The sequence below is a fragment of the Opisthocomus hoazin genome, chromosome 25, assembly GCF_030867145.1.
Source record: "Opisthocomus hoazin isolate bOpiHoa1 chromosome 25, bOpiHoa1.hap1, whole genome shotgun sequence".
Lineage (NCBI taxonomy): Eukaryota > Metazoa > Chordata > Aves > Opisthocomiformes > Opisthocomidae > Opisthocomus > Opisthocomus hoazin.
Window position 1 is genome coordinate 7,162,610 of NC_134438.1, and position 19,146 is coordinate 7,181,755.

The following is a 19,146-nucleotide window of genomic DNA, read 5'->3' on the forward strand; positions in this document are numbered from 1 at the left end:
CCCATCCCAATTACTCCATCCCTGCTGCTATGCAATGGCTCGTTTCCCCAGTGCAGCCAGAGCGTAGCAGCCGGGGGGGATGCGGGAAGGGCCACCGGCACCGGGAGGGACGGATGCGGCTCCATCCCACGCCAGACCCCGCAGCCCTGGGAAGCTGCCGGTGCCCATCCCGCAGGAGGCTGCACAGGGCACAGCCCGAGCAAGGCAGAGCTCTGGGAAAAACCAGAAAAACTACAGAAAAACTTGGGTTTCTGCAACTAATAGACTTGAGCAGTCGCTTTCCAAGGAAATTCAATCAGGAGCTGGAGGGGGAGCGGGACGCCAGGGTGGCAAGCGGCACAGCCCCGAAGGGCCGGCTTTGTTTTGCTCAAAACCAGAAACATTCAAGAAAAGCCAGACATCTGCCGCCTCTTGGTTTTTTGGAGTTCTGTTGTTGTTGGTCAAAGAAAAGAGAAAAAAATTCCAGCATTTTCACGAGCAGATGAGAAACTTCGAAAGAAAACAGAAGTGAATCTTTTGGTGCAAGAAGCCTTTCTCCCGGGGGGGGGGGGGGGGATAATTTGGGGCTTTTAGGGTGGGTTTTTTTTGGCTCCTTCACGCTTACAGGATGTCTGCATGGAAATCTGCAACCAGTTACATTTAAACCAGCGCTAAGACAAGTAAAGACCCTTTTCTTTTGCCCTTGCAGGGGGCTGCCTTTGTTCCTGCCCCCCCTCCCAGGGCAGGACAGAGTCCCAGCAATGGGTACCCGAGCGATGGTGGCATCGACCCCTGGTCGGGGCACCCGTGGGTGCTGAGGACCCCGAGTGGGTGGCAGCACCCTCGTGCCGGCAGCCGGACCCCGTTATTTCGGGCGAGCGGAGCAGAGCCGCTCGCAGCTCTGAAGGCACGCAGCAGCTTTCCGCCTCCTGTTACACCTCGGGGCAAACTCCTTGGGAACAGGCAGAAAAAATTAAAGGAAAAATAAAAAGTTCGTGTGTGTGAGGGTCCCATCCCTGCCCGGCTCCAAGCAAAGAGCCGCAGAGCTGCCGGCGCCTGCGGCCGAGCCAGGACACAGACACGGAGAGGGGACACAGAGGGGGGACGCGGCGGTGGCCCCATGCAGGACATGTCCTGCTGGGAAGGGAGAGAAGGGAGATGGGAGTGAGCAGAGTCAAAATCAAGGGAAAGGTTTTTCTTCTGGAGATGGATTTGCCCCCAGCACCTTTACATCGGTTTGCTTCCCAGAAGGAAAGCCCCTCTCCAGCTGTCCCTGTTCCCCCTCCTCTTCCTCACCGTGAAGGGAAGGAAGGACAAAAACAATCCCACCAGCCAAAGGGCTTTCTGGTTTTCTCCTGTTTTCTGTTAATTCCTCCAAAAAATAATTCCACGCTGCACACAGGCAGACAGTGGCCTCTTCTCTCGGAGGCTCCCCTGCAAACCACCTGTGGCTGTCTCAAGGGCTGGTTTGCGACGTGCCCATCTGCGATGGCACCGGGCCCGTCTCCAGAGATGCCAAGGAACTAACTGCAGGAAACAGGCTTCGTCTGGGGCTCGGAAAAAGGACCAAGCATGGCAATGCCGAGCTGACCCTGCCCACGATGCGCCAACTCGGGCCAAACCACCCCGGCACCTCAGTTTCCCCATTCATTTCACGGGCTCGGCGTTACCAAATTAGCCGGTCTAACTTGCAAGGCGTCGGAAAGGGAGTCGAGTGCGAATTCCCAGGCTCCGCGGTGCGTGACAGAGCCCCTGGATGCTGCCCAAGCGATGATGGCTCTGCACTGAGATGTCACGAGGCCAGACGAGCACGAAAGGCAAACTGGACCCTGTCCATTCATTGCTCCCCAAGACAGAAAAAAAGAAAGACAGGAAAGCGACGCGAGCAAGAGTTCAGAGCTCAGGACGTGGAACCGAAAAGCCGATCTCTGAGACGGGACAGGGATATTCTCTCGGCATGAAATTTGGCCCCTAGAGCCTGGGCAGGAAGAAATCGGGGGTGTCCTGGAGCTCCCCTGGGCCCCCCTGGCTTCACATGCTGCAAAAGGGGGGTCTGAAGGAGATGAATTGGGTTCAGCTCTGCTCAGGTTCACCCACCCCGGGTCAATGCTCCCCTCTGGGAGGAGCTGGGGAAGAGGAGGGTGGTTTAGGGGCTGGTTTGGGATGAAGGTGAGACCCCTCCGCCACGGGCACACCAAACTGGGGACACACGGGTGGGCTCCCAGGCGCTGTGCAGCTCGGCCGGGCGCTGCGCTCCTGCTCGGGACACCAGTACAACTGGGAGGCTGAACCACGCTTCACCTACACACCACTCCAGCACAGCCAGCAGCTGGGAACGCAGAAAAGCTGCAGGGCCATTTTTCCCCGACACATTTAACCGATTTCTTAAACTACTTTTTAAAATAACCCACGCTTGATCAGACAGCAGTGAGCGCACAGTGTTCCTCCCAGCCCAGGCTGGTGGCAAGCTCCCGTGCACAAGCTTTTTTGCCCTAGATCCGTGTGTTAACAGCTCACCGTCCCTTCCCACCTGGAGAGGAAAGCAAATGGAAGGAAATCCAGAGAAACCAGCTCCTCACAGCCCCTACAGCCGCCTGGGCCGCGGGACGTGGCCGCAGCACAAAGCAGCGTAAGAGTCGAGCTGGGAAGCAGAGCCTGCAGCATCCAGCTGGAAAAGCAGGGGGAAGAGAACAAGAGGATGTATTCTCCGAAACCTGGGCCCAGCCGCGCTCCGGGCCAAAGCCAACAAGGGGAGAGATCCAGCTGTGCTAAGTGTGGATTCTGTGCCCGGTGCTCCCGCGACACAGCTCCTGCCCGCTCAGCCCGCTGCCGGAGCACGGGGGCAGCTGGTCCCGGGGTGGGTTTGGTCCCTTTTGTGCCTGCTCTGACAGGGCTCATGTTGGGGTGATTCACCTCTCGCCGTCAGCTCCCCGCTCCAGCATTTTTGCTCTCTCACTGGGATTTTTAACTCAGTTTTCGCACGTGAACGTTGGCGGGGGACTGACCACCACGGGACACGGGTCACGGCATCGCGGGCAGAGCCACCACACTGCCCGGACAGCTGAGGGGCTCAGCATCGCGCCATGGAAAAAGTGAAGATCCCCCAAACTTTTTCATCCACTTCTCCATCGCCTGATCCCACCGCTGCAGGGTGGGGAAGGGGCCCAGCCCCCCTGGCTGGCGAACAGCCCCCAGCCCCGCACCCCCAGCCCTTGGGAGGGGTTTAAACCCTTCAGCTTGTGCTGGCCCCCCGCCCTGGCTGCCCCATGTGCTTGGCTGAGTTACAGAAACTGCTGCGAAGTTTGTGCTGCGAACTCCCCCCGGGGCTCGCCTGCATCTGCTGTGCTCGCACGGCGCCAGGCACACGCACAGGGACACGCACAGGGACACAGGCACACGGACACATGGACACTGACATGCAGACACACAGTTAGGGGCACACACACACACACTCAGGCCTTCCTGGCACCCCCCCACCCATGCACACACACAGCTGCCCACCCCCTCCACCATACAGCCCCCCCAGCTGTGCTTACACACACCCCCTCCACCCCCAGCCCCCCCCAGCCACGCACACAATCCATCCCCCCCACCCCATGCACACGCACCCTCTCCAGCAATGCACCCCACGCAGGACACCCCCAAAACCGTGCACACCCCCCCCCACACACACAGCCCCCCAGCCACGCACCCCCAAAGCTGTGTATACAGCCCCCCCACACCCCCAGCCACACACCTCCAAAGCCAAGCAGTCCCCCAGACACACACCTCCAGAGCTGTGTATACAGCCCCCCCCAACTCCAAAGCAATGCACTCCCCACCCCCAGCTACACACCCCTCCAAAGCCAAGCACCCCCCTCAGCCACACACCCCCAAAGTTGTGTATACAGCCTCCCCCACTCCCCCAGCCACGCACCCCCAAAGCCACGCACCCCCCCACCCCCAGCCACGAACCCCCAAAGCCGTCTGTACACACCCCCCACCCCCTCAAAGTCATGCACCCCCCTAGCCACGCACCCCCAAAGCCGTCTGTACACACACCCCACCCCCCCAAAGCCATGCATCCCCCCAGCCACGCACCCCCAAAGCCGCGCACTCGTATCCCCCCCGCAGCCCCCAGCCCCCCGTACCTGGCTCCGGGCGGCTCGGGCGGTGGGCGCTGACCTGGGACATCGGAGAGCGGCTGCGGCGGGGCGGGGGTGGGGGGGTGATGGGGGTCAGTGCGGGCCGGCCCCGCAGCCCCGGGCACCGCGCTCACCTGGGGCCCCGCGGGCCGCCGCGCCCCGGCTCAGCCCCGCGCATCCCCCGGCCCCGCCGCCGGCTCCGCTCCCCGCCCCGCCGCGCCGGGAGTGGGACGAGCCGGGAGCGCGGGGCCGGGTTTGCCTTAAAAGAAGAAAAAAAAAAAAAAAAAAAAAAAGAGAGAGAAAAAAAAAAAAACACGGGAGGGTCAAAAAAAAAGGGGAGAAAAAAAAAAAAGGCGAAAAAAAAAGGAAAAAAAAAAAAAGGCTGCGAGGACAAACAAACACCGACCCGCGGCCGCCGGGCGGGAGGGGGAGGCGAGGTTTCTTTTGGGGGATGGAGCAGAGCCGGGGAGGGGAGAGGCGCGGGGCAGGCAGAGGTTGCCTGGCTCCCAGGGCCGGCCTCGAAATTGGGATTGCTCAGCTTCGCTGCGCTTTCGGCTCAGCGTTGGGTTCCCCCCCCTCCAAAAACCGAGCTGGGGGGGGATTAGTGGGTCTGGGAAACTCCCCACCACCGAGCTGTGCTCGGAACCCTGGGGTGGGTGCTCCAGCCTCCCCACGCTGCGCCCGGGCAGGGAAGCGAAGAGGGTGCTTCTGTTCCCAACGCTGCCGGCACGTCCTCAGGAAAACCTCAGCCTCCCCCACCCCTCCCCGCCTCAGTTTCCCCAGCTGGTAAATGGGGTTTGGCTCTTTGGGGTGATGCCTGGAGGTGCCGGGATTGGAGGTGGCAGCGTCACTGGCGTCGTCAGCCCACGGGGTGACGGCGTGAAGCCGAGGTTTCAAGCCGTAGCAGCACTTCCCGAGTGGGCCAGCCCAGGGTTGGCTGTGTTTGCTCCGGCGCTGTGTCCCTGCACGGTCCCCTCGAGGATTTGTCCTCGTGCAGAGCGTCATGTAGGACCCGGCAGGACATGGTCAAAGCTATTTTTTTTATAACACTGATGTGTTTTCCTGCTTTTAAAAAGCCCAACATTGCAAAGCGGACCAAAAGAGGCTGCGATCGCTCCGGGCTCAGCTGGAGCTCGCTGCCATCAGCATGAGCCTGGAGCTGAACCAGCCGGCAGCATGGGGGGTTGCCCTCCCCTGCAGCGTGAGGACAGGGTCACCGCGAGCCACGCTTCCCTCCGTCACCACTTCCCGGACACATTGGGGGTCTGGGCCACAGCTCAATTTTGCAATTCAGAGCTACAGCTCCGGGTTCCCAGAGCAGGGCTGAACCCACAGGATGGCCCCGGGTGCCTCCCCACCTCCCTCTGCCTTCCTGCCTGGTGATGCCATGACCCTGCGGCCATCCGGGCTGTCCCCTGCCACCATAACCCTGCTGCCATTGTGGCTGTCCCCTACTGCCATAACCCTGCTGCCATCATGGCTGTCCCCTACTGCCATAACCCTGCTGCCATCCGGGCTGTCCCCTACCACCATAACCCTGCTGCCATCATGGCTGTCCCCTACTGCCATAACCCTGCTGCCATCAGGGCTGTCCCCTACTGCCATAACCCTGCTGCCATCAGGGCTGTCCCCTACACCGTGGTGCAGCATTTCGTGTGGCAAGGGACAAAGGTAAGAGGGAAACGAGGCAGCCCGGGGCGCAAAGTGGGACCGGAGGGACCGAACGTGCTCAGGCTCCTTGAAAAGCTCCAGCCTGGAGCCGGGGAGAGGCCGGAGAGGGTCGTGCAAGACCTCAAGAATCGGTCTGTTTTACAGCCAAGTTGTCACTCCGGTTTGTGCCTTTTAAATCATCCTTTCAGGAGCAGCATTCCAGCCTGAGCACTACAGCACTACAGCAGCCCCAAAATCCTGCCGCTGCTTCTGCAGCCCCCTGGGAGCCGCCCAGCACCATCCTGCCCAGCCCGCTGTGCCGGGCACTGTGTGTTGCAGAAAATGGGGACCCGGACAGAGCCCCGAGTGCTCCCTGCCTGTGCAGCCGTGGGTGCGTGGGGAGCAGCACGGGGAGCAGCGCCATGCACCCTCCTTCCCAACTGCAGCGAGCCGTTCTCTGTGCGTCGTTGTTACTGAGGGTGAAGCATCGATTGACACCATGACACCCCATCCCGGGGGCCACCCCTGGCACAGGTGACCCCCCCCCCTCCAGGACCCAGCGTCGGGATCGTTTCCTTCCCCCGCCACCGCCCCGCCGGCCGCAGCCCCAGCAGGACCCAGCCAATTTCCACAAGGGTTCATTAAAGCAGCGTCCAAGCGCCGAGGCGGCCGTGCTGGTGACGGCAAGCGGGGCCCGTGGGGTGTGCCGGCATCGCCGGCCTCTGAGGCAGTGTCTGTGAGTCACGCCGGGATCACGCCAGCCCCATGCGCTGCCGCCGCACATTCCTCTCTGTTTACCTGCTCAGACGCCCATGAGCCCGGCCCCGTCGGGGCAGACGCACCCTCGCTCCTCCTGGGCAGCCTCGGGGGACGTGGCCCCGCCGGACAAAGGTGCTTGATGCAAGAAGGACCCAGCAGCCCTGGAATCGCCTTGAACCTGGGGAAGGAGGAGGGTGGCTGTCTAGGTGGGTGATGCTCTGCCTGGGGAGGACGGAGCTGGGAACCCGGGTGCCACGTGCTCGGCTCAGGCCATGAGGCTGCGCGCCCGGGTAGGGATTAGAAGCGCTTCTCTTCTGCGCTGACAGCTCGGCCTGATAACCCACAAAGAAAAGATAATTAAAGAGGACTTGGGAAGCTGAATCACAGAATCCCAGAATCACAGAATGTTTGGGGTTGGCAGGGACCTCTGGGGTCACCCAGCCCAACCCCCTGCCCAAGCAGGGTCACCCAGAGCAGGCTGCACAGCACCGCGGCCAGGCGGGGCTGGAATATCTCCAGAGAAGGAGACTCCACAGCCTCCCTGGGCAGCCTGGGCCAGGGCTCCGTCACCCTCAGAGGGAAGAAGTTCTTCCTCATCTTCAGCTGGAGCTTCCTCTGCTTCAGTTTGTGCCCGTTGCCCCTTGTCCTGTCGCTGGGCACCACTGGAAAGAATCTGGCCCCGTCCTCCTGACAGGTCATAGCTTCGGTGGCCCAGGATCTCCCCCTGTGCACCCCTGGATTTGGCAGGGCAAAGGGGCTCCCCCTGGGCTGGCAGACACCCAGGCACGGCGGGAGCTATGCCAGGCAGAAAAGTGCTTTTGGGGTTTTTGGGGCTGGAGAGCCACAGGGCTTTACCCACGGCAGCACCGGGGCTGTGGTGCTGCGGCCCCGTGGGCCATCTCACCAAGCATCCCATGCCCCGAGTGGGGACAACCCCGGCCGCAGAGGCACAGCACCGCTCCCCCTCCAAACGCAAGCGATTGCACCGAAGCCAAAGGCAGGATCCAACCTTGCAAAACAAGTCTGTGCCCTCCTTGCTTTCACCACCCATGTCCCTTTGCCACTTTTGGTGCCCTGGTACCTGCTCCCGGTGCCCCTGGACACATCCTGGGCAGGACACATCCCACCCCAGCACAGCACGAAGAAGGCTGGGAGTGTGCCCGCTTTCTGCCGCCTTCACCCCGAGCTCAGCCCTCCTCCGCTGTCCCCCCGCCACCTCCTCCCGTTGGGATTCCTCTCCTGCCACGTCCCACGTGGATTCAGATGCAGGAGGCAAAATTTGGCAAGCGCGAACCCGACCTCTCCTTCGCACGCTGCGTCGTGGGGACGGGTCGAGCACGTCACCACCAGCGTCCGTCACCGGCAGTGTGTGGCGGGGCGAGTGGCTCAGCCGGCCCCGCCGCCGCTCTCCCATGGAGGTCCCTGGAAAAAAAACGTGCTGCTGCTTCGCATTGCTGTCAAACCGGCTTCCAACACCCTCCCTCGCTGCGGGGCTGCTGGTCCCTGGGCATGGTGGGCCCACGGGGGGGTCCAGCCCCGTCCCTGTGCTGGAAAGCTCCAGGGATGGAGGTGAGCAGGATGGTGCAGTCTGATGAGGTCTTTCATGGGGGTTACAATTTGCTCAGCGATGCCAAGCACCCAGCACTCTGACAAGTGTTTTCCACAAAACCAAGTGTTTTTTCCCCAAAGCTTTGTCCCCTTTAAAGAAAACCCCATCTTTGGCGGGGTGCTGGGGTGGGCAGGAGAGGGGCTGGGGGCACCCTGCAGTGTACAAATTAATCCTGCAGTGATTACACCCGGATTAATCCCGCGATACGCCCAGGACTGCTACACCCCGAGGGACACTGTGGGAGCCGGCTGTATTTTGGAAAACAAGGCCATTTCTGTAGGTGTGTGACTGCGCTGACCCACATTCCCAAACCCTGGCACCAGCCGCCGCTCCGAGCTCCGCTGCCGCCAAAATAAATCCACCCAAGTCCTCCCAGCTCCCGGCTGCGTCTCGGGCTCCCGGGCAGGAGCAGGGTCCGCGCCCCATCGCCCTGGGGTCTGCTGCTCGCTCTGACCCCGCAGCTCCCCATCGCCCGGGCTGGGGCGGCGCGGAAGTGGGGGGCAGAGATTTAAACCTCCCCGACCTTCCCGATCCCGGCGAGGATTTAGCGCTAAAGCCTCGGCTTCGCAGTTCAAAGAGGGTTTTGCAACATTCCCGGCATCAATCCCTCGGCGATCCCTTTGCAGTTTCGTAAGAAAAATAAATAAATAAGAGAAAATGCGTGCAATCTGAAAATAACAAAAAAAAAAAAACCCCAAACCCCCAAGCCCAAGCCGCAGCGTGCGGTTGAGCTGCCATGAATGGGACTGCAGACTGCGGCCGCGTCCCAGCACAGAGCCGGGCTGTGCAGCCTGCGCCGTGTTTGCTTGGGGTCCGCGCCATCACCCCCCGCTCTGTCTAGCAGCGTTACCGGTCGCTGGGCGCGCACGAAACCTCTAAACAAAACAACCTTCTGAAACCCTCCTGGGCGCAGCGGGCGGGGGGCAGGGGGGGAGAGGCGCTGGCTCGCTGGGTTCGCAGTGAATGACCCCACTGTTTCAGATTTTCTGCTGAAAGATTTTGATGAGTCACGAGCTATTTCTGTAAATAATAAAAAAAAAAAAAAGAAGGAAATGGATATTTAAAAAAAAAAGGGGGGGGGGCCCATGAACGTTCATCTTTTGAAGATGGAAAAATTAAAGACTTCCCCCCTCCCCTCCACGCCGCGCTGTGTCCCTGGGGGGGCTGTGTGCAAGCTCTGGTGTTGGGGGGGGCAGAGGCACACCAGCAGCCGGGGAGCATCGTGCCGTGCAGCCCCCCCAATGCCACCCACCGCGGCTGCTCCCGGGGGAGCACTGGGGACCATGGCTTTGGGGGGCTGGCTGGTCCCCCAGCGCTGAGGGTGAGGGGGCCACGTCCCAGCCGGGCAGAAGGCTGAGCATCACCGTGGCCTTCCGCAAGGAAGAAAACCGAGGCATGGAGAAGCCGGGGATGGGAGGTGATGCTCAGCAGCACCGTCCCTGCACGGGGACAGCATTTCTCCCTTTCTCAAGGCTTGGTACAAGCAGGGGTTCCCTGCCACCCTGGGGAACCAATCACAGGTGGCCGGATCGTGCCATGGGCAGCGACATGGCGCACTGATGCTCGAAAGCAAGGTCTCTTCGTCCTTCTTCCCGGCCCTGCGGCGGGGGGACCTGCAGGGCTGGGCCCCATGTCCCACGTTGCTGCTCAGATGGGTACGAGTGGCGGCTTTCGGAGAGGCTGGGGTGGAAGACGCGGGCGCTGACACCCAGCCGGTGCCTGCTCCCACCATTCCTGGTTTTTTCCTTCCCAGCTACTAAAGCCACAGTTCTTGTCCCCACTGCTGTTTGAGGTCCCTGGTGCAGGGGGCTCGCAGCCCCGGGCCGCAGCACGTCACAGCTTCTGCCCTGCTCCAGACGCGATGCGGTGCTGGCATTGAATCGGCCACGGTCGCTGTCTGAGTGGCAAAAGAAAAATAAATCAGCTGCACGCAGTTAATGTGTATTTGAGGGCTGTTCTTACAAGAACTCGTCTGTACGAGTCCAGCAGCCGCTGGGCAGAGGGTGGGCTGGGACCCCCGGGCGCTGCCCCTCCTGCCGCAGCCTCCAGCCCCGAGAACAAACCGGAGAAGCAAAACGGGTGCAGAAGGGAGACCAAAGCAGGGAGCAAACCCACTCGTGGCCCACATGTGGGTGGCCACAGCAGAGTGGAGGGCTCTGGGTGTGCCTTCTGCCCCCCACACACTGTTTTGGGACCCCTTCTCAGCCCTGGTCCCAGGGGGGTTCACGGCCACGTGGACCCGAGACCCCCCAGGACATCAGCAGCTCGGGGCAGGGAACAGATCTCAGAGCAAGAACACTTTGGCCACGTCCCTTCCTGGCCCTGGTTGCTGCAATTCCTTAATGCTCATTTAAAAAAACAAAACAAAACAAAACAACCAAAAGCAGTCTCTCCTTTCTTTTTTTTTTTTTTTTTCTTGTTTTTTTGCTCTTTTTAACTATCTGAAAGCCACGCCGGCTGTGTGCATCCAAGGCAGCGACTCGTCCGCGGCCGGCGGCTCCGCTCCCAGCAGCAAACCCCACTTTGGGCTTCAGGGGTGGGCGAAACTCCCGTGGACCCGGGGCAGAGCATCGCGAAGAGGAGGAGAAGGGTGGGTGCTTCCTGCCAACGTTTTCTGGGTGCGTGGAGTTGCTCAGAAGCTGAGGGAAGGGGGTGGCTGGTCCCAGTCTCTTCCCCCATCCACGTACTGGTTTAGCAATCAAACCAAGAAAGCTTTCATGTCCATAGCTGAAAAAAAAAAAAAAGGAAGAAAGTTTCTAGTTTAAAAGTTAAAAGCTCTTTCTCCAAGTGTTAAATCAATCAAAGCCACATGTTCCCCCGAGCGATCGACAGCCTGCGCCCAGCCACGAGCCCCCGCGCCCTCCCCGTGGGAGCCGGCGAGGACGGGGACACCGGCCCCTCGGCACGGCTCGTGCACCCATGGGTGCCGGCTCAGCCCCCCTGGGTGGGCAGCGAGGGGCTGGCGGAGGCACGTTCGGTGCACCCCGGGAAGCCGCCGGCGAGCTGGCCGCGGTTCAGAGAGCCCTGGAAAAGGGCCACTGGAAAAAAGATTAAGCAAGTTTGGCTGAGACGGAGCAGCGGAGGGAAAGGGGATCTAACGGCCGATTACTACTGGCAGGGTCCAGACGCAGATGGGAGCCGGCCATTTCGCCGGGCTGCGAAGCGCGGGGCTGCGAGGCGGCCGAAATCCGCTCTCTGCCCTGCCCCATCCTCATCCCCGTCCCCCGCGCTGCCGCAGCCCTGGCCGGGACCCGGAGGGAGGATGTTCAGGAAAAAAAGTAACGCAATGGCCCAAAGTTCCTGCTGGCGAAGCCCCGACGCCCCGGGAAGTCGATTCCCCGAGGGGAGTGCCAAAACCTTACTTTTTTATTTCTAAAGGGCAGATATCGAGGCTGCGAACCTGGCCCTGCTGTCGGAGCCTCGATGAGCACTGAGTGCTTCTGAACGCCCCTCTGCCCCTCCACGCCGAGCTGCTGGGACGCTGTCTCCTCGCTCGCCGGCGTCCCGGGGAGAGCCGCAGTGCTGCCGGGCTGAGCCACGGGCTTGACGGTGCCGGGTGCCGGGTGTCCGGGCCCCGTGGCACGAGGCACTGCGGGCGGCTGCATCCGGGCTGGTGGGTGCCGCTGTCGCTGCTGGATTAAGAGGCCTCTGAAGAACAAGGACACCAACATGTTAAACTTGGGTGGAGAGGCTTCGCTGCAGAGCTGGTCTTAAAAAATAGAGAGAAAGAAAAAGAGGTAGCAGAAAAATTCTGTAAGGGCAGTGGCAAAAGCTCTCTTACTTACTATTATCTTCTTAATTGTTTTTCTTTTGAGGAGGTAGATCTCCCACTGCAAGGTAACTCCAGTGAACATCCAGCAACCCGCCTTGGCCCCAGCCTTTGGGAAAACCCTTCCCATTCCAGCAGGCTGGAGCAGCGACTGTGCGGTGTGTGAGGTGAGGAAGAAGAGGGACGGTCCTGTCTGAGCTGCCATTGCGCTTTTCCAGGGGCCACAGCCATCCCATCCCATCCTATCCAGTCCCATCTGCAGGAGTCCACCAGCAGCTTATCCCAACTTACACCATCCCGTCCCATCTCAGCTGCAGGAGTCCACTGGCAGCCATCCCATCCCATCCCATCCCATCCCATCCCATCCCATCCCGTCCCGTCCCGTCCCGTCCCGTCCCGTCCCGTCCCATCCCATCCCGTCCCAGCAGCAGGAGTCCACCGGCACGAGCCGGGTGCTGTGGAGGGCTGGCAGGGCTCTGTCCTGCCATCAGCACATCCAGGGAAATTCCAACACTTCCCAGGTTTCCGGGACGCAGGGAGCAATGCGTCAGCACCCGAGGAAGCTGTGGGTGCTGAGCAGGTGCTGCTGGGTCCCCTCTCTGTGCCTCCACCCCCGGGGCTCAGCGGGGATTGAATTTGCAGAAAAACGCAGCGTATCTCCCGGCTCCCCACCAGCCAGCGCAGCTCTACGGCATCAGCTGACGCTGGCGACAGCCCCCCCTGCGCTCACAGCTCACGCCAGCTGCACCCCCCCCACCCCACGGCCACCAGTCCCCAGCACCGCGCACACGCGGGCTGCGATGCCAACAGCAGCGTCGGCAAACGCCGGCGGGCAGGCTGCGACCCGACGGCCGCCCAGCCCAGCAAACCCAGCCGCCGCGGGAATCCCAGCCGGCGCCCCGGGTCCACGCCGGGACGCTGCAAGGAGCTGGTGAGGGGCTGAAATAACGACCTCGGTTACTCCAGCTACCCCAGCCCCGACAGAGCAGAGCAAGTCACTTCTCTCCCCTCTGGTGCCCAGGCTGACCATCGCTCCTGAAGAGCTTTCAAGGATTAAAAATACAGATTTTTTTTTTTTTTGTTGCTGTTGTTGTTTTTAAATTAATAATCATAACAAAGCAGCCAGCACAGCAGCATGATAGGTAATTTATTTTATTGCATTTTATAATGCCATTGTCCATACAGATTACATGCAGCTAGATCTACTGTACAAGGGTTTACCGTCTGCCAAAGCAGACACACGGAAGTTCAGAGTACAAATACACAGCAACGCTATTTCCTTTACACAGCACGAGGGGCGCGGCGGCCAAGGCGGCGGTGGGAGAAAGGGTCACTTTCCACACATCCTCCCTCCCCTCCACCCTCCGGCCCCCTCGGACCTCCCCAGCATCACCTTCCCACCTTTCCAGGATGGAAAAACAAACCAAAAGGGGGGAAAAAAAAAAAGGAAAAGGTTGTGGCAAGGTTGGGGCGTCCCCGGAAGAGCCAGGCAGCACCCCCCCTCGCAGCCCCAGCACCCACCTGGGTCCCCCTGGGGCAGCTCCGGGGAGCAGAAGGTCCCCAAGCCCCCAGCTCTGGCCTGTCCCCCCCTTCCCCAACGCTTCCAGGACAAAAACCGAGCCCCAGGGTGATGCTCCCGGGCAGCGAGGCTGGCCAGGCGTGTAAACAAAGCAAAGAAACCCTTTGGTTTAGCGCAGGTTCAGCTGCTGCCCTCCCTTCGCCTCCGCTGGCCTCCCCAGCAGCCCCCCCAGTGCTACCAGCACCCCTGCTCTTCGAGCACTGGTTTCTGACCCCCAACCCCAACTCCCCAGCTCTACCCAATCTAGCTATTCAGGTGAAAAAAAAAAACCCTAACTTTGAAAAACAACAAAAAACCATGGAAAACTGACTAATTCCTTCAGTGGGAGATATCAGAAAAATGCCTTTGCTTAGAGGGAGGTGCCCACACCTCCCCCTTGCAGAACTGCCCCCGGGGGAGAAAGAAACAGGCAATGAAACAAAAAAAAAATCCAGGAAAAAACCCCAAAAGAACAATTCGTGTTGGTAGGTTTACACCCAGTATATATATATCTCCATATATACAGACATACAGTTCTGCCACACAGCGCGTTTGGTCCTTTGTCCTTCCTTCCCCCCCCTCCCCGCCTCCGGCGTGTGTTTGAGGTAAGACACGCAGAATTTTGTAAAATTCAAACCAGCAAAAAAAAAAAATCAACCAGAGGGGTGAGGGGGGGTGGGTGCGGGCGAGGCTGGGAGGGGACGCAGTACCTGGGTTCGGACGGGACCCTGCAGCGGCGGCCGGGCTGGGCGGGGGGTAAGAGCATGAATTAAATTTACCCCTGAGTATCAAACCGGGCACGTTTCCCGTGAAATCACCCACCGCGATTCCCGTTTCAGCAACGGCCAAGGAAGAGGCATCACCTGGAGCCACAGGGCTTTCCAAACCTGTGCACGTCTTCAAAGACAAAAAAAAACTCCTTTATATTTATATATTTGTTTTTATATATATAATATATATATATAGAGAGTGCTCTTCGGAGCCAGGATGGCGGCTAAAGACCTATAGGAATATACGGCGCGGAGGGGAAGGCGCCAGGCTGTCCTCGTGGGGGCTGGGAGTGACGGTGGATGGGGATTTTGGCTGGATCCGCGGGGATCCAGAGGCAGGCGGCTCGCCCCGGCTCTGGGAGGCACCTCGGGGATGTCTGTACCTCTAGAAAAGCTTTATAACAAAAAATAATAACTCACACCCCGAGCAGGAACCGCAGGCGGTGCTGGAGGGCTCGCCGACGCCGGGCGCGCTTCGTGCCTGGGATTTTGCTGAACCGTACGCAAAAACCAGGGGGTTGCAGAGCTGCTAAAAAATCAGATTTGAAGAGCGTGAGGAAGGCGAGGGGAAAGGACCCAGGAAGAGCAAACGAAGGGGAGCAGCTACTGAACCCCCCCCCCCCAAAACAGCGCGGGGGTCTGCAGGACCCGTCAGCAGAACCCCCCACGCACCAGGCAGAAAGGACAAACCGCACCAGTACAGCAGCTCATTCCCAGTAAGAGGCCAGGTTGTTCCCTCCCCAGGGACACTGGGGTGTCCCAGAGACGCCGGAGCAGCACGGGGGGGGTGACACCGGGTGCTGGCGCCGCCGCGAAGAGGCACAGTTGCCCCCTGCCTGGGAGATGGGAACCAAAAACCCCAAAGCCTGGATGGAGGCAGGCGATCCCCCGAACCGCGGCCGAGCAGCAGCGGGGGGGGCCGGGGGCTGCACCCCGACTCCCAGCCCATCCATCCCTCCCTGCTCCTTCGTACAGGCAAAGCAGCAACGCGCGACGCCGGCCTCCCTCCAGCAACACCCGCCCGCGGCGGCTGTAAACTTGTTGAAAACAATAATTTAAAAACAAAAAAACTGAGAAAAACAAACAAAAAACGAAGAAAACTGAAAAAAAACCAAACAAAAAATAAAAAAAACCCCAAAAACCCAAAAAAAGAAGAGAAAAGAAACCAAGCGGGGAAAATAAGCGGCACCTCCGGCCTCGCGTCTGCTTTGGAGGTCTGGGGGGGACGGGGCTCGCTTCGTGCCCCCCACCCGGGCAGGGTCTTCGGTGTCCGGCAGAGCCCGGCAGCAGCGGGGCCGAGCCGGGGAGGCCGGTGGGCGAGGGGAAGCGGGGTCCTGGCGATGCTCTCGCCCCGATATTTCAGCACGAGCGGCGAGCGAGGCCGCGGCGCGGGGAGAAACGCGCGTTGAGTGGAGACACCTAGCGAAGAGCCACCCGGCACGGCTTGGCGAGCACCCACGCAACCGCGGCCGCCCACGCCTGCGAGCCCGGGCTCTGCGGGATCCGCTGGGTTTTTAGGGAGGGGAAGGGGCCCCTCTGCAGCCCAGCTGGGGGGATGCTGGTGACCCCCCACCGGGCTGTGCCTCCCACCCCCAGGGCGGCTGCGGCTCCCCGAGGGTCTCGGCATCCCCCGGACGGTGCTGCTTTTTCGGGGGGGCTTTGCTCAGCCTTGCTGGTGGCTGCAGGGGGGAGCCAGGGACTCCCCCTCTCTGCAGGCACCTGGGTACCGAGGATGCAACGGGCAGTGAACAGGATGCGGAGGGGTGATCCGAGGTACGGGCTTGCCCCAGGGACACGTGCCACAGGGCCAAGAGCCCCTCAGGGACATCACAGACGTGACGCGTGGGGACAGACAACCATTCCCCCCCCACCTCCCCGTGACCCACAGCTGTGCGTTGCGTTTTCAACCCCAAACGCAGCTCCCAGCGTGCTGGCGCTCAGGACCGCAGCACGGGGCTGGGGACCACATGCTGGGGCAGCGACGCAGCCCCCACCACCAACATCTCGACCCGGGGGACCAGGGCCAGGGAGGAACAGAGCAGGGCTCCGGATCGCTTCGGGAGAGCTTCGAGCTGGGCTCCAAAACAAGAGCAGCTCCGTGTCCATCACAGCAAGTCCCCTGAGACCCCCGCTGCGTGCCAGGACAGCCAGTGCCAGCCCGGCTGTGCCGGGGAAGGTGCTGGTCCCCGGGGAAGGTGCTGGTCCCCGAGAGCGGCACAGGGCACCGGGGAGGCTGCGGCTGCCAGCCGTGAGGAGCCCAGCGCTGGGTGCCCACATCACCACCGCAGAAAGAAAGAGCAGGGAGAAGAGGGGTGTTTGGTTGCGTTGTTCTCGTTATTATTAATATTTCTTTTTTTTTTGGCATTAATACCATCTGTTCACCTGAACTACGGACCTTCTGTCTCTAGAAATCTTTTGGTATCTTCCCATCTGGACGCACACAAAAGGATAATGAAAAGATGAGAACGGGAGGCCCCGCGGCGGCAGGCTCGGCTCGCCGGCCACGGCCAGGTTCGGCTGCCACCGGCTTTCACCGGGCTTGGCTTTGCTACCAGCAGGACGGCCGGGCTCTGCGGGTGCCCCTGAGGAGGAGGAGGCGGCTCGGTGGTGGCGGGTGCTGCCTCCCCTCACCATTGCCCATCCTCGGAGACCCTGCCCTGGCTTCGGAGCAGGAACTGGGCATGTGGGGGACCAGGAACCTTGGTCTGAAGGTGAAGTCGGGCCACTGGCCACCCCTGCACGGGCTGGGAGAGGTGTCACCCGCTGCAGCCGACGTTGGGAAGGAGGCGGGGAGCCGTGTCCTCGCTGCCCAGCGCTGGCAGTCGGCTGGGGACGGTCAGCAATGCTGGGTGCCACCAGCCCCCCCACCAGCGGGGACCAGGGGCCTCGCGGAGGGCGGCCAACCCGGGGCGGGCTGCTCTGCTTTCTGGGCGGTTTAGCAACCTGACAGAGGTGACAAGGCAAAGGGGACACAGTCCCACCGACACGCCAGGCGTCCTTCCCCATCCGCAAGGCAACGGTGCAAGCCCAACGTCCAGACCACGGCAGAGGACTCACCCCCGTTTCTGCTGTTTCTTCCCCCAAAGTTGGGTGGAGGCAGCACGTGGGCAGGGTCCACGGTCCCTCCTAGTGCAAAACCCACCGGGGGACGGAGAGATGAGGGCGGGTTCCTGCTGTCGCCTTCCCTCCTCGGGGCGGTCGCTGGCGGAGGCTCGAGCATCACCGGGCGGCAGAGCACCACGGGGGACAAGGGGACAGAGGTGCCTTCCCTGCGCCCACCACGCACGGGGAAGGAAGGAGGGACCATTTCGGACAGAAACAACCTACCATCCTCGTTCACCAGTCACTAACCAAGGGAGGAGGGGAGAAAAAGTCCAGCTCTTGGATTTTTGCTTCTCGTGTCACGGGATGTTCCCCGCGGCAGGGGTTGGTCAGTCACCGGGGCCACGGCGCAGGGCGGTGGGGAGCGGGAGGGACACGCCGTCAGCAACAGGTTGTTGCACCAAGGAAACCCTTTTGCTTTGTGGAAGTGCCTTGAAGAAACAGCTTAACGCCGAAGGTCACCTTGGGGAAGTGGGAGCCGTCGCTTGGTCTCCGGCCGGGAGGGTGGGAAGGGTTTGCCCCTCGGTGGGGAGGAGGAAGGGGTCCTTAGGACAAGTCTTCCACCGGCAGCTCCTCCTCCAGGTCCCTGTCATCGGGAATCGTCACATTCTGGTTGGTGGCGGCCATCAGCGAGACGGGTCTGCTGTCGTCCTCTGCCTCGGCGGGTTCCTCCTTCACGTGCACTGGATGGCTGCGGGGAGGGAAGCCTTCAGCCTCGGGGAGCCGGTCCCACCGAACGCAACCCCACAGAACCCTTGGTCCGAAGCCCCTCCATCCCTGCGCTGCCCCTCGCCCGGGGGACGGGAGCCACGGGAGGCAACGAGCAGCTCCCGGTGCCCGACGTGCCACCGTCCCTTGGCTCCAAACCCTCCGGCAGCCCAGCAGCACCCGCCAGCCCTGTCCCTCGTCCCCTCGCCCAGGCTGACCTGTACTGCTGCGGGGACAGGCGCGGGCTGTTGCTGCCGTTGCTGTTGACCTGCTCCACGGTGCTGCTGACGTCGTCGTGGCCCACGTGCAGCATGCCGCTGGCGGAGCTGGTGTTGATCATGGTGGGGCTGTTCAGCAGCGGGAAGCTGCTCTCGGCCAGCGCGGCCTGCGACAGAAAGCGGCGGTGGTGGCTCGAGGCATGGAGGATGCGAGCCGCGCCGGCAAACAGGACTGCGGAGGGGCGAAGGTTGAGTGTCCCCACACCGCTACCAGGGATGGGACTGGGTCCTTACCTGGTAACTTGCATTAAGTGCTCCGTAACCGAGTCCTGAAATCATGTTTTTGACTAAAGTTGGACTCCTGCAGAAAGAGAGAAAGCAGAGCGATGCACGGCTGAGCGCTGCCGGCATGGGGACGCGGGGTTTGGCAACGGAGGTGGGCGCGAGCCCGGCTCCTGGGCTGTGTTCTGCGGGAAAGGAGGACCCACCCTGTCATCTTTGGTGGCCTTCGCTTTTGGTACTCGTGCTCGTCGACGGTCCAGACGGCTCCCTTGACGTTCTCCACGCGCACGAAGCACTTGTGCAGGCTCAGGTTGTGGCGGACGGCGTTCTGCGGGCAGAGCGGGCAGGAGAGCTCAGCGGCACAGCCCCCGCCCCGCCGCCCGGACCCCTTCCTCTTCCTCCCCATCCTCCTCCTCGCCCAGCCCCTGCGGGTCCCCACAGCTCCCGGCTGTCCTGGCCACCCTCAGCTTGTCTCCAGCCAAACGTTCTGCAGTGTCACCCCATCAGCGCCGCACGGGTTCAGGCGTTGAGTCCCAAGCTGCGCGTGGGACACGACCCCGTTTCGTGGACCCCGGGCAGGTGCCGAGGAAGATGGGGACAGCGTGGGACAAGGGACCA

The 19,146-nt window shown here is 61.4% G+C and overlaps 1 protein-coding gene across 4 annotated transcripts in view; it reads right to left on the minus strand.

The window, feature by feature from the left end:
• Positions 1-13,702: 13,702 nt before the first annotated feature.
• FOXP4 (forkhead box P4) overlaps positions 13,703-19,146 on the minus strand; it is a 66,147-nt gene continuing 60,703 nt past the window's right edge. For all 4 annotated transcript variants that reach the window (XM_075442975.1, XM_075442973.1, XM_075442972.1 and 1 more), the window contains 4 exons: positions 18,735-18,856; positions 18,541-18,607; positions 18,247-18,413; positions 13,703-18,011 (listed from right to left, as the gene is read on the minus strand). In XM_075442975.1, the coding sequence (XP_075299090.1) occupies positions 17,867-18,011; positions 18,247-18,413; positions 18,541-18,607; positions 18,735-18,856 (501 nt within the window). In that variant the 3' untranslated portion in view covers positions 13,703-17,866. The remainder of the gene's footprint in view (positions 18,012-18,246; positions 18,414-18,540; positions 18,608-18,734; positions 18,857-19,146) is intronic.